Source organism: Typha angustifolia, chromosome 8, assembly GCF_048772165.1.
Source record: "Typha angustifolia cultivar Huaian chromosome 8, ASM4877216v1, whole genome shotgun sequence".
Classification (NCBI taxonomy): Eukaryota; Viridiplantae; Streptophyta; class Magnoliopsida; order Poales; family Typhaceae; genus Typha; species Typha angustifolia.
In genome coordinates, this window is record NC_133246.1 from 15,875,910 (window position 1) to 15,888,060 (window position 12,151).

At 38.2% G+C, this 12,151-nt stretch overlaps 3 protein-coding genes across 7 annotated transcripts; 2 read left to right on the forward strand and 1 right to left on the reverse strand.

Moving 5' to 3' along the window:
• Window positions 1–238: 238 nt before the first annotated feature.
• Window positions 239–4,790, reverse strand: LOC140764535 (protein NCA1). 5 transcript variants are annotated; one of them, XR_012105055.1, is made up of 9 exons: window positions 4,648–4,783; window positions 3,625–3,903; window positions 3,322–3,547; window positions 3,043–3,188; window positions 2,095–2,182; window positions 1,850–1,996; window positions 730–879; window positions 488–643; window positions 239–393 (listed from the first exon to the last, which is right to left on the reverse strand). XR_012105055.1 is itself a non-coding variant. In XM_073103139.1 (9 exons), exons 3-9 carry the CDS (start codon window positions 3,885–3,887, stop codon window positions 569–571), a joined length of 1,095 nt encoding a protein of 364 aa, XP_072959240.1. In that variant the 5' UTR covers window positions 3,888–3,903; window positions 4,160–4,356; window positions 4,648–4,739; the 3' UTR covers window positions 239–568. The 5 variants fall into 5 exon arrangements, 4 of the variants coding, with proteins under 4 accessions (XP_072959240.1, XP_072959241.1, XP_072959239.1 ...); XM_073103139.1 differs by adding an exon at window positions 4,160–4,356 and having other exon boundaries at window positions 239–643; window positions 4,648–4,739; XM_073103140.1 differs by adding an exon at window positions 4,160–4,356 and having other exon boundaries at window positions 239–643; window positions 4,652–4,736.
• Window positions 4,791–7,813: 3,023 nt separating this feature from the next.
• On the forward strand, window positions 7,814–9,349 carry LOC140766165 (NAC domain-containing protein 68-like). The gene is made up of 3 exons (XM_073105624.1): window positions 7,814–8,214; window positions 8,315–8,598; window positions 8,691–9,349. The coding sequence occupies exons 1-3, from the start codon at window positions 8,037–8,039 to the stop codon at window positions 9,117–9,119; spliced, it is 891 nt and encodes a 296-aa protein (XP_072961725.1). The 5' UTR covers window positions 7,814–8,036; the 3' UTR covers window positions 9,120–9,349.
• Window positions 9,350–10,005: 656 nt separating this feature from the next.
• LOC140765566 (protein NEN4) lies at window positions 10,006–12,063 on the forward strand. Its single transcript, XM_073104713.1, has 6 exons — window positions 10,006–10,305; window positions 10,391–10,548; window positions 10,635–10,681; window positions 10,768–10,831; window positions 10,920–11,090; window positions 11,179–12,063. The coding sequence occupies exons 1-6, from the start codon at window positions 10,050–10,052 to the stop codon at window positions 11,269–11,271; spliced, it is 789 nt and encodes a 262-aa protein (XP_072960814.1). The 5' UTR covers window positions 10,006–10,049; the 3' UTR covers window positions 11,272–12,063.
• The last annotated feature ends 88 nt before the right edge of the window (window positions 12,064–12,151 follow it).

The window sequence follows — 12,151 nt, forward strand, 5'->3', positions numbered from 1 at the left end:
TCCCATCTTCCGGGGGTTTTGATACGCCCAGGGTAAAAGGGGTTGACTGCCTTTGGCCGAGGGTAATATATACACCTTCCGCAGTAAACGTTTCGGGATTGGAAAACTGACGACAATTGTTCCAATTTATGAAACGGTTTCTCCTCTGAATATAATAAAATAAATATAGCGAGACTAAATACCAGTTTTTCTGTCTCCAGCTTGACATTATTCTCAAATATACAAAGGCAACCTGGCACAGCATAACAATACAACGAGATTTTTAAATTAAATTATTCAGTCCATCGGCCCATACATTTCAGAAAAAGGTAATATGTATGCCTAATCTAAGCGTTTCGCACGACTCCCAAGACGTACAAAGTAGAAAACGAAGGACGACGAAGACTACTAGGTCTGTATCCCATCACAAAGAGAAAAAATCATTAGGTGAAGGTCAAGTCATATTACTCACCACGTAGCAAATTGACAAAGATTACACCCATCATACCTCTCGATGGCAGTAGTATTCATCCATTGGATCAACCAGATAACTAATTGTACAGCATAATTCATCTGAGGAGCTGCATTCTCAGACAGAAGAATCCAAGACAGGATTTTGGTTTTCATCCATTTGGTTGTGCAAAAAATCCAGCACTGAGCAACGCTGCAAAGAGGAGTAAGTTTCGTCACCCCAATCTATAAGAAAAGTCAAAACACATGGGAATACCAAATAAGTGTACACTTATCTACCCGTTTTTCTAGACCAGCATCACTAGAATCCAGCTTCAAAGATTCCAAGCATTGTATTGCTTCTTTAAATCCATCAACTGCCAGATTCTCTTGACCAAGATTCCTATCCAAATCAGCAACTTTGGCAAGTGAAACTGCTAGATCAACAACCTATATGAAAGCAATTAAGTGGCCTTTATAATCCTTGAACATCAAAACCACAAAACCACATTACATTTATGAGCATGCCAGTACATAGTCAACTAAATGATAAGAGTTCAAGAAAATTTGGCGTGCACTGAAGAAAGATCAATCAATTGTCATTCACAGGGATTAGCAAAGAAAGTAGTAACTAAAAGTATATAACTAGTACCAAAGACAAACGCTAAGTGGACGGAAGGAAGTAACCGGTGGAACATATACAGGTCCAAAGTCAGCTGCTAATCCTAGAAATCAGGGATTACAAGAAAATATAGGTGACCTCAATGAACCAGGATGGAAATCTGATGAGAATCTTATTAAATAGTTAATAGTGAAATTGCATTTCTGCATAATTAGGAGTATGAAGAATTCAACATCCTTCAGACAGTTGGGCATGACACCACACCTTATAGTCTTCTACTTTTCTACATCCTTCACACTCATTTTCCTCTTAAAGAAAGATCATATATCTGGTTACAGGCGATAGAAGAACCCTTGTGCATTTCAATTGTCGCAACTCTTATCAAAATCTTAATCCTAGAGTATTTATGGCTTCCAAAACATTAAACATAGAACATACGAGAAAAAATGGATTATAACAAGACCTAAATCAGATAACTCTCCTCAAATCAAAAGATCAGCTCTAAATGGTCACCCTATTCTCAAGGATCATTCTCATTGTTCTATTGTCTGTATACACATATGGAAGAAAAAAGGCATACAGTAATCCAGTTAAAGTTGCAGCCTTGCAGGCATCAGATTTAGTTGGTCTTTTTGACCAAAAAGTCCAAAAAGGTTTCATGTCAGCTGAAATCAAATAATGCTTAAATATGTAGATTTCATAAGAAAAAATCATGCACTGAAAAATGATAATCTCATTACATTCTGCATCAAATAATGCAGAAATGCAACTAACTATTAATCAATAATGATGCTTCACCTGGGAGGGAACATCAGGGTGCTCCTTCACTGAATTACGACGAACATCCAATGATCGAGTGTAATAACTTCTAGCAGATTGGAGATCTCCACCATAATACCTAAGGTCTCCAACTTTATTTAGTGAAACTGAGAGTGTGTGCACCAACTGAAGAAGAATTCATGTTTTCAATACAGTGAACAAAATTATTAGTTCAGCAGCATAATATTTGGATACTTGATTATTAGTTAAAGAGAAACGCAAACCTCCAAATCTTTCGCAGGTAGCTTTGAAAGGAACTCGACGCTCTCTTCATAGTAAGTAATTGCTGAAACAGTATCTCCCATTGCTCGACTGCAATGCCAGAATGTGAGCTCATAAGATTATCACACTAATGACAGCAAAGGTAGAAAAACTGGACATTCGGATAGTAAGATAAATTTGCAGAATGAGGATCTTCTGGAGACACAGTCAGTGTCAAATATAACTTGACGCAGAACTGATTAAAAGAATAAATATAGTACACATTAGATCAAACCGACAGTCAATTACAGTAATATAAACATATTAAACTTAAGGATCCTAGAAGATAAGCAAAAGCATACCGTCTATTTGGGTAAAGCTTGAAGAGAAAAATAAGGAATAAGCAGGTTAAGCAGCAAACATTTTACTTCATGAGGCAAGGAGTAATGCCCCATAAGTAGTCCACAAGATAGGGAACAAATGTTTTGCAACAATTGGCAAAGCTAGCAAGCCCCTCTATGGAGCACCTTATATGCGTTGGGCCTGTTGGCACACATCGACATTGCCAAGGTTGTCAGCGAACTTGCCTGCCATACTGATTGCCTCTATGACTATGGGGTCAGAATACTTATGAGTTACATCATGGAACATGATTGAGTCAGAAGAAAGAAAATAATAGTACATCAACAAAATTTAAAAGTGTGTATCAGACTATCAGTAGGTTCTACCGTAGTAGCAAGAGAGGCCAGGTGGTTACAATTGAGAGGTTGTCACTGAGCATTCAGTCTCACATGGGAAGAGAAGCCCAACAAGGCAAAGATGCTTAAAAATGTCTGATAACTGAGAACACTAGCTAATTAATCTTATAGTGATAGTAGTATAGTACTACTTATAAATCCATGTGATGCAAGTGTATGCTCTAACAAGGTCCACCAAAGAATAATTAAAATCTAGAATAGAGAAGGTCGCACCAGCAGTCCCCTAGCATTCCCAAGACAGCTCCAAGTTGTGAATGTAACTCTGATGTATCTCCCGACATGTGTAATTGCCCCCTAATGTCCTCCTCACAGATTCTGAGCCTTGATTTTGCACTTTCCACATTCTGTGCACGGAATGCCTGAAGATAAAACAGGAAGGTTAACTTTTATAGGATCACGCAGAGATTAAAATTTTTGGTTCAGATTCAAATGAAAATCTAAATGTACCAGCTTTAGAGAGCAGAGTCAAGAAATATATAGTCATATACTAACCCTCATAGCTTGTTGCACCAAAAAAGAACCCCTTTCCATAGAAACGTCCTCATATATTACATTTTTCATGACATCTCCTGCTTCATCTGCATTCACTTGAGACCTCTTAATTCTAGCATGACCATCAATGAAGCGGTCAACAATGACTTGAAGTTCCGTGTCTAGTTCAATCTTCTCTATATCAGCGCCACACAGCGGACAATCCTTAAAGCGTGATATGCATGCTCTGTTCAAATAATAAAAAATAAGCACATTTCCATAAGCAACTTCAATGAAAATCCATATTTGTTATGCACTACCCACTTGCAAAACTTATGGGAGCAAGGCAAACATTTGCTACTTTGATAAAGCAAGGCTTGGCAGATCATGCAGCTTAGAGGGCCCAATTTAAATGTATGAGAGTCATAGCCAAAGGGGCACTTCGGTGAAACCATGGAAGAATCGTTGCTCTTTGCATCCTCTTTCATATTCGGTTCCTTCTGATCTGTATTGTCACTCTTTGCAAACTTCATTGGGCAACCACCACCACCAGTAGCTGCTTTAGCAAAAGGACAAACTGAACTCATGTTGTCCTAGTTTTACCTGCATTGATAATTCAGAAAAAGTGTTACTGTGTGAGATGGAAAATTGACGCTCGTAAATTCCGGTAAAGACTATAAGGTAGACCAATAAACAGAAGACAGTATGCACATGAGAGGAAGAAATTAGATTATAATTTTCATATATTCCATTCTCAATTTAGTTTCAACTAAAGGCATGTGATGAATCATTAGCCAACTAAAAACTGAAAAGTATCATTCTGTACATCAAAAAATAATTTATACAATATATACGTTACCAACGCTCAACTCAAGAATCGGTCCGAACTTGTTTTTCTTATTCGTTATTCTAAGGCAAGAAACTCATCTTGATCCCTAAGTCTCGTATCTGTTACAATATAAAGCACCACTGACTTGATCAGCTTATCCTCTCTGATGCAGCTAACCACGCTCAATCTTTCTTTACAACCAATCTTTACAACCAAAAAACAGCGCTCTGACAAAAAAAAAAACAAAAAACAAAAAAAATAAAAAGATAATCTACTCCATATCTTAGAACAATTCCAAATTCTCCAAATCAAAATTATCAGATCCTAGAGGTATCACGACTACGAGCATCTATTGCGAACCCTAATTACGAACCCCGAATCGCTCCGCTTCCATTAATTCAGCAAACCCTAACCAGATTGGACAAGCAACAACGCTAGTAACCCTAGAAGCAGAGGAATTAATACCAAAATCCGCATCCTAATCCAAGAAGAGGAAGAATAGGGAGGAAGAGGGAAACCTACGAGGGGACGAATCGATCGCCGACTTCTCCGGAGACCTCAGTCGCTCGCTTGACGAGATGAGAGAGAGGAAGAGGGTGTGGATAAAATTATCGAGATTGAGGAGCGGCCTTAGAAACACAAAATAATTTTATACTTTTTTTCCTCCTCTTATATCGGTTTCGATGGTATGGATGGCAATTATTTATTTTTCAGGGGGCTAAAAGCACATTAAAAAAATATCCTAGGATGCGGTCACATAAACGGACGGCCGAGATTACATGAATCTTTTTTTCGACGGTAGATCCAACGTATCGGCAAATGCCACCAACCCGGGGATATCGTTTTAATAAAAAAACTTTAGTGTACCAAACTGAATGTGTAACGTGTTACGCTAAAGTCCTGTAATATATTTCTATATACCAATTAATCCAAAATGATATCAATTTAAAATAATAATAATAATATTATCTCAATCACATCAAAATAAAAAACAAGCAAAACATTAGAAATGGTTTAATAATTATTTTAAGTGAATAAAAAATTATCAAATCAAGTGATTAATTCAGCCTTTTTAAAATAGCAGTATTAATTAGTAACAAATAAGATAGATATCTTTAAGATAAAAATATATAGTGATTGAATATTGATATGAGTAAACTATAATAATATACGAGAATGTGATGGATTAAATTGATCCCTCAAGGGGCCCAGGAAAGCATTATTGACAATATAAGTAAGCCTTGAATTGGGCCCATATTTGAAGTTAGTAGTAGCCCAGCCTTAGATTATAATCCAAACTAGTCTGTTTCATTCTAAATTACATGAACTTTCACACCCTTTTCTATCTCCTAAATGCACTACAAAATATCCTCTCTTGTTAAATCTAGATAAGGGATTCTAGGTGTACTTTTTTATTTTCACCAACAAGTAGTAGCCCTTGTTTCATTGAAGCTTAAAATTAGACATCTTTCCTTAAAATTAGCCTCACCAAACAATCTATGGAAATAACAAATAATGGACCACCGTTAGACTCTGATCAACAACCAACCATCAAAACCAAGCACCAATCAACAGAACAACATAACGTGCTTCTTAACTAGCACCTATAAAACGACGGAAACAAACTACCCACACATAATATTATTCTTAGAAAACATTTAACCACTAAGACAAATTGGTAGTAAGAAAACTAAAAGCTCTAGACAGCCATCTAGCTTCATCAATCTTCCACAATTTCTATGATCTCTTGAGACACTTGCACTAGCTAACGGGCTTTCTTCACCGTCTTCTCTCCTTGGGTCCCTACCCAGCAAAGAAATAGTGTCATCATCTTATGGGAGAAAGTTTTGCTAGTTCGAGCACAATTATTTAAAATTCTAATGTTCCGCTGCAACCATAAGCTCCAACAAAAGTCACTTAAATAAGCCGCCACTTTAGCTTGTCCTTTTTTAGATCAACCCTGAATAAGTCTTTCCATTTTTAAATCAACCCTAATTCGAACACAAAATACTTATATACAAATACATATATACAATTGACTTTGAGGACTACTAGATCCCTATGAGCAAAAAACATGCCTTTATTTGAAATCTACACTATAGATATCACTATCAATAGTTTGGCTTCTGTTGATCTTATGCAAGTTAGAATTCAATTGCTCTCCCCTGACCCCATCATCTCTTTTGCCACTGATCCCCACCCTTGCCCATAATTCATTCTTACATCTAATCGACTCATGATCTTGTTGGATCATTTATCTTGTGATATTAATGATGGGGAGATTTTGTTTGAGCTGTTAATGATATATCTTTTTATCTATTCTTTAATCATGTTGTATATAATTTTGAAGTAAGCTTGAGAACTTATTTTTGTAGGTTTCTTATTTGAGTACCAAGAGAAGCCGAATAAGATACATTAAAAGGAGAAGATGGCTTGAAGTTAATCAAAAGTCTCACAAGAAACATTGAAAACTTATTTATTTATTACAGAAAAGAATAGAAAGAATTCAAAGTCCCTAGTCATTTTCTACTTTATTTTTTAACTTTTGTTATATCTTTGTTTCTAATCATAATGAATAAATAATAAAATAAATTTCATGTCCTATATTTCATGTCAAAGTTAAAACTACCTTTTATGTAATTTCCTCAACTCAAAATATATGATCATACATAAATTAATAGTCACAAAATTAAGTAAAAACTACTCACAATAATTAAATATTTTTTTTCACCAATCAATAGATTTATCAAGCTTTGCCTATTTCCAGATTTTCTTATATATATATATATATATATATTTATATGGAGAAAGATTTTAATATTAATAGGTTATGTCCATTCATGCATATGATTTTAATGGATCAAGCTGAAAAGAAGGAAGACATCACAATTAAACGTCACAACCTACTTTCCAAACCTTGTACCCAAGACCATTATAATTTGTTGACATGTTTGATATGTTGGATCTCATTTTCTTTTCTCCTCACTGTTCCTCATTAATTCATTCAAAAAGGTCTGGGCAATTAACGCACCTTTAGCAACATTGATTAAGGATCTTAGATCTATTTTTACTACATTGAGAAATTTAAAAAAAAATTATTTGACTAATTTTCGGTGGAACCTTTTTCATGTTATGAAAAAAAAGTTCCACAGATTTGGGAAATAATCAAATGTCACGGTTTGCGACGACGATGACGATAATGGCGAAGAAAAAAGATTGAAAAGTATGCAAATAATTGATGCTAAGTCATAATAAGATCACAATAAGATCAGACCAAAGACCGCCGCCCGTCGTCGTCTGGAATCCCTACATCCTAATTCTCACATCCTAGAGCACACGTGGGAGAATGACCCAATTAATTTTATAATCATGAAGATGTAGCCAATGACGTAATTTGGGAAGAAAGCCATCAGAGGATTAATTCGAGGAATAAACCCTCAGATTTCCCCTTCCCCAAGTTCACCTCTTTGACCTTTGACTCTTCTCCTACTTTCCAAAACCCAGCTCACAAAAAGTTATGCCGAGGACCACAATGGTAGGCGAGCGAACCTTCGTTCGTTCCACCGCCTCACCTCTTATCGTCGACACGTGTCCGATCGATGGTCCGACCACGAGAAACATATGATAAACATCAAGTCCACGTCACCTACCGGAAGATACTAAGATATTTAACCTCACCGTCGCCCGTCGACCCTCTCATCTCGTTACAACTCGCCCTCAATAAATCTCCTCTCCCATATCCTTCCACGTGGTTACGGGCTACCGAAGTTACGAGCTACGCAAGCCAAAGTGATAAGAGCATAAGATCGCGAGGTTGGTCTCTCTTCCATTTGCAAGCAAAAAGAAGGAGAAATATCTTCTTCTCTTTTTGTTGAAGAAAAAAAGAAGATTTTTTGAAGCCAGAGATATGGTGATGAGAAGAGACGCCGAGGCAGAGCTCAACTTGCCGGCGGGGTTCCGGTTCCACCCCACCGACGACGAGCTCATCCTCCATTACCTCTGCCGCAAGGTCTCCTGCCAGTGTTTACCCGTGCCCATCATCGCCGATGTTGATCTCTACAAGTATAACCCGTGGGATCTCCCAGGTATATCAAATGGTTTTAACGTGTTGTAAATCATGCATGCTAGTGGTAACGTATGAACTTGTCGGTAATTATATCAAACACCATGTTGTTGGTTGAGCAGAGAAGGCCTTGTTTGGGCAGAGGGAGTGGTACTTCTTCACCCCGAGGGACAGGAAGTACCCGAACGGATCGCGGCCGAACAGGGCGGCCGGAAGAGGGTATTGGAAGGCGACCGGGGCCGATAAGCCGGTGAGGCCACAGGGGAGCAGTAAACCTCTCGGGATCAAGAAGGCTCTGGTGTTCTACCATGGAAAGGCTCCTAAAGGTGTGAAGACTGATTGGATCATGCATGAGTATAGGCTAGCTGAGACAAACAAGTATGCACACAAGAAGGGTAGCTTAAGGGTATGTTGTACATAACTTCTAAAATCCTTTTTGTACTTTTACATACGGTCAGTAGAACTAACGACAACTTTGTTTTCTAAATTTTTGTATAGTTGGATGATTGGGTACTATGCCGGCTGTACAACAAGAAGAACAACTTCAAAGTGGCTATGGAATCTGTCGAGCCTAGCCATGATGCAGTATCAGATAGCTTGAACACTCTGGAATCAGATATTGAGCATGGGGATTTCTCTGATCAGTTTGATTACATGGGTCAGCCTGGAGCTGATCAGCCATCTCAATCTTCTAATTGCATGCAAGCATCAAGGGCTAGCAATACCAGTGGACCAGGACTCCTAATGGTAGAGAAACAAGAGGAGAGTGATTGGTTCATGGACTTGAACCTAGATGATCTGCAGAGCTCTTTAGCGCCGTCGTTCGGAAACATGCCGGCTATCGATGTGTCGAACCAAGAGTACTACTATTCCGGTCTCGGTTCGCCGTATCCGAAGACGAGCCAGGCCGACATGCTGAGATTCTGAGATTAGCAAGGATGTAAATGATGCCTCTGTATATAGAGTAGGACACCAAGTGCACCCCAAGGTGAAAAGAGTAGGATAAGCATTGTTTTGTTTGTTCTGATTTTTACTACACAGTCATTCATAATTTACTAAAGGGGAAGAGCTGGTGTACATATGTAACACGATTTAGCTATTAGAGATTGATATTTTGATCTACTGCTGGAATGTATAATGTGGAAAGATTGTTTCTCTGGAAAGTTGCATCATTTACTACTACTTGTAAGCTCTCTGTTTCTTTGCTTGAACTCTGCACCTAGTTGCTTCGTAACTAAGCTGAGTGACATTTATGAAATATGCTTGATTTTTCCACATTAAATTAGTTTTTTTTTTTACTTGCTTTATAACAATAGTAATGAATAGAGTAGGATTACCCAATACACAACTGGAAAGGTATGGAATATACACCAGTTATGGTTTAGTAGAACAGTAACCTGTTCATGAAGTAAGAGAATACCACACCCAAAAGAAATGAATACCAAACCATTGGATCTCATAAGCAGCTACTGCAATAGTTATTACCACCTCGTCCTCTTTAAGAAGCCAACTTTTGGAAAGCAAAACCAAATGGCCACCCAAAGCCAGAATCAAGCTATTTCATCTCCTCTGCCTGTTTGTAATTATTCTTGGTCTTCTCCTCCTGTCCAACTCTGTTTTCCTTGGGCTTTTGGACGACTCATAAACAGACCCAGAGAAGCTAAGGACTCCTTCATCCATACCTACTACTTGAACTGCAAGCCAAACAAGCCCATGAAAAGATTCTTGCTAGTCACCAAAAGTTTCCTTCGGTACTATTTATAACTCATCTCATTCCCAGAAGTAGAAGAGAATAGGAATAAAGAGAAGAACAAGAAGAAGAGAAAAAAAAAATATAAAATAAAAGAGCTGCTATAGATGGGTGAGATTGTGTTCTTCGACGTCGAGACGACGGCGCCGACGCTATCCGGTCGACGATTTTGGTTACTAGAATTTGGAGCTATATTGGTTTGCCCGCGAAAGCTCGTCGAAGTAGGGAGCTATTGCACGCTCGTTAGGCCAGGAGACTTGTCGACCGTCTCACCGAAAAGATTCAGCGGCATTACTCGCGACGCAGTCGCTTCCGCTCCGCCGTTCGAGGACGTCGCCGACCGAATTTTTGAGATTCTCAACGGTGAGCCTCAAATTCTTATAGTAAGATGCACGGTTGCATTAGTTGCTACTTCAGACCATATCATACTTAAAGAACTTGTTTGCAGGTAGAGTTTGGGCGGGACACAACATCCAAAGATTTGATTGCCCAAGAATAAGAGAAGCTTTTGCTGACATCGGTCGACCTGCGCCGGAGCCCATCGGATTGATCGATTCTTTAGCTGTTCTAACACATGAATTTGGTAGGAGAGCAGGTGATCTCAAGGTCAGTCCTGGATACGTTTGAGCAACTTAATGTACGGCTTGCAAGTGATTATATATTAACTAAATTATCTCGAAGTTCCTTTTCAGATGGCAACTTTGGCATCCTACTTTGGAATTGGGCAGCAAAAGCACAGGCTAGTCTCTGCAATTCTCCATCACTAACTTAACAAGTGCAATATTATTCCTCCCCCCTTATAATTTGTTCTACACTGTCTAACAGAAGTCTGGATGATGCCCGTATGAACTTGGAGGTCCTCAAGCATTGCGCAACCGTATTACTCTTGGTATAATTAACAAAGCTTGACATTTAAACTTAGCGATCTAAGTAAACTCTCTTCTAACTTGTTGGTGTTTTGTGTCATGGTCTACTAGGAATCTAGCCTTCCAAATGTATTATGTAGTAAAAAAATGGGAAATTTAGGCATGGTAACTAGGAGCAGAGCAAATGAAAGGTCTTGTGGGGAAGAAGCAAGCAGGAAATCTCCTCCCATAGCTTTTACAAGTCACAGAGCAAACCCTTACAAGAAGGCTAAGCTTGGAAAGGTATCTCTTTAGAAAACTTCTTATTTTTCTTCTTTTGGGTGGTAAGGCATCAGAAATGTGAAGGGAAACTTATGATGACCATAAGTAGGTTATGGAGAGAGCAAAGGAGGCACTGGGTGGTGCTCAAGGGACAAGGCCTCTCAGCAATCTCCTCAGGCATTCAAGATCCATACTAAGATAAGAAGCAAAACTGTGGGGCAGAGAATTGAAAGAAGCATGGATGAGTATAATGATGAAGGGAAGAGTTGAAGTAGTGATCAACACCACCAAAGGTGTTCACTTCATGCTAGTTCAATTTTCCTCCACTAATTGTATGATAGAAATAAGTGTACAATTCATTCAAATATGATTGTGATTGTATAGATAAGATCACTGTTGTGTAACTTTATTCCTCATATCCATATAAATAGACAAAAGTAGATGTCTAATTCTTGGTTGCTCTCAGTATGCTATGCGTCATTCAAATTCCTTGGACTCTCAATTAGCTTTTGCTGACCTCTCAATATGCTGTGGTGCTTAGCCTTCTTGTAACTCTTCCTGCTCACTAGCAATAAATATTACCTGCCTTTGGCCCCACTACTTCTATGGAAAAAAGAGCAGAAAGAATTGCTGGTCAACTTGGTCACGCTGTTATACTAGTTGGATTGATGTTTTCCTATTCCTTGTCTTGTCTAGCTTTCAGACTCACCATTAATTTGGAGATTGAATTGACCCTGCAGTTCATGCTTACAACAAACCTGGTTGATTAGATTTCTAATCCATTGGACAAAGGGTTTGAAATCTAATCTAATGACAGCAATTTTGGTGTCGGTCCTCACTCTTCAAACTCACAACGCTTTTACACGGTCTCCAATTAATAACAATCAAATATAGTTTTTTTCAGAAAGACTCTTCTCTTATCTGATAGAAATTCTCTATTTCTAATTACTTTGCCTTCAAAAGAATTACGCAAAAAATAGTAAGTGATTTGAAGAAAATAGAAAAAAAATAGATGAGTTGACTTTTAACAGCTAGAAAATTGGAGACCATGTAGGTTGGATGTTAGAGCCAGAAGAATGCCA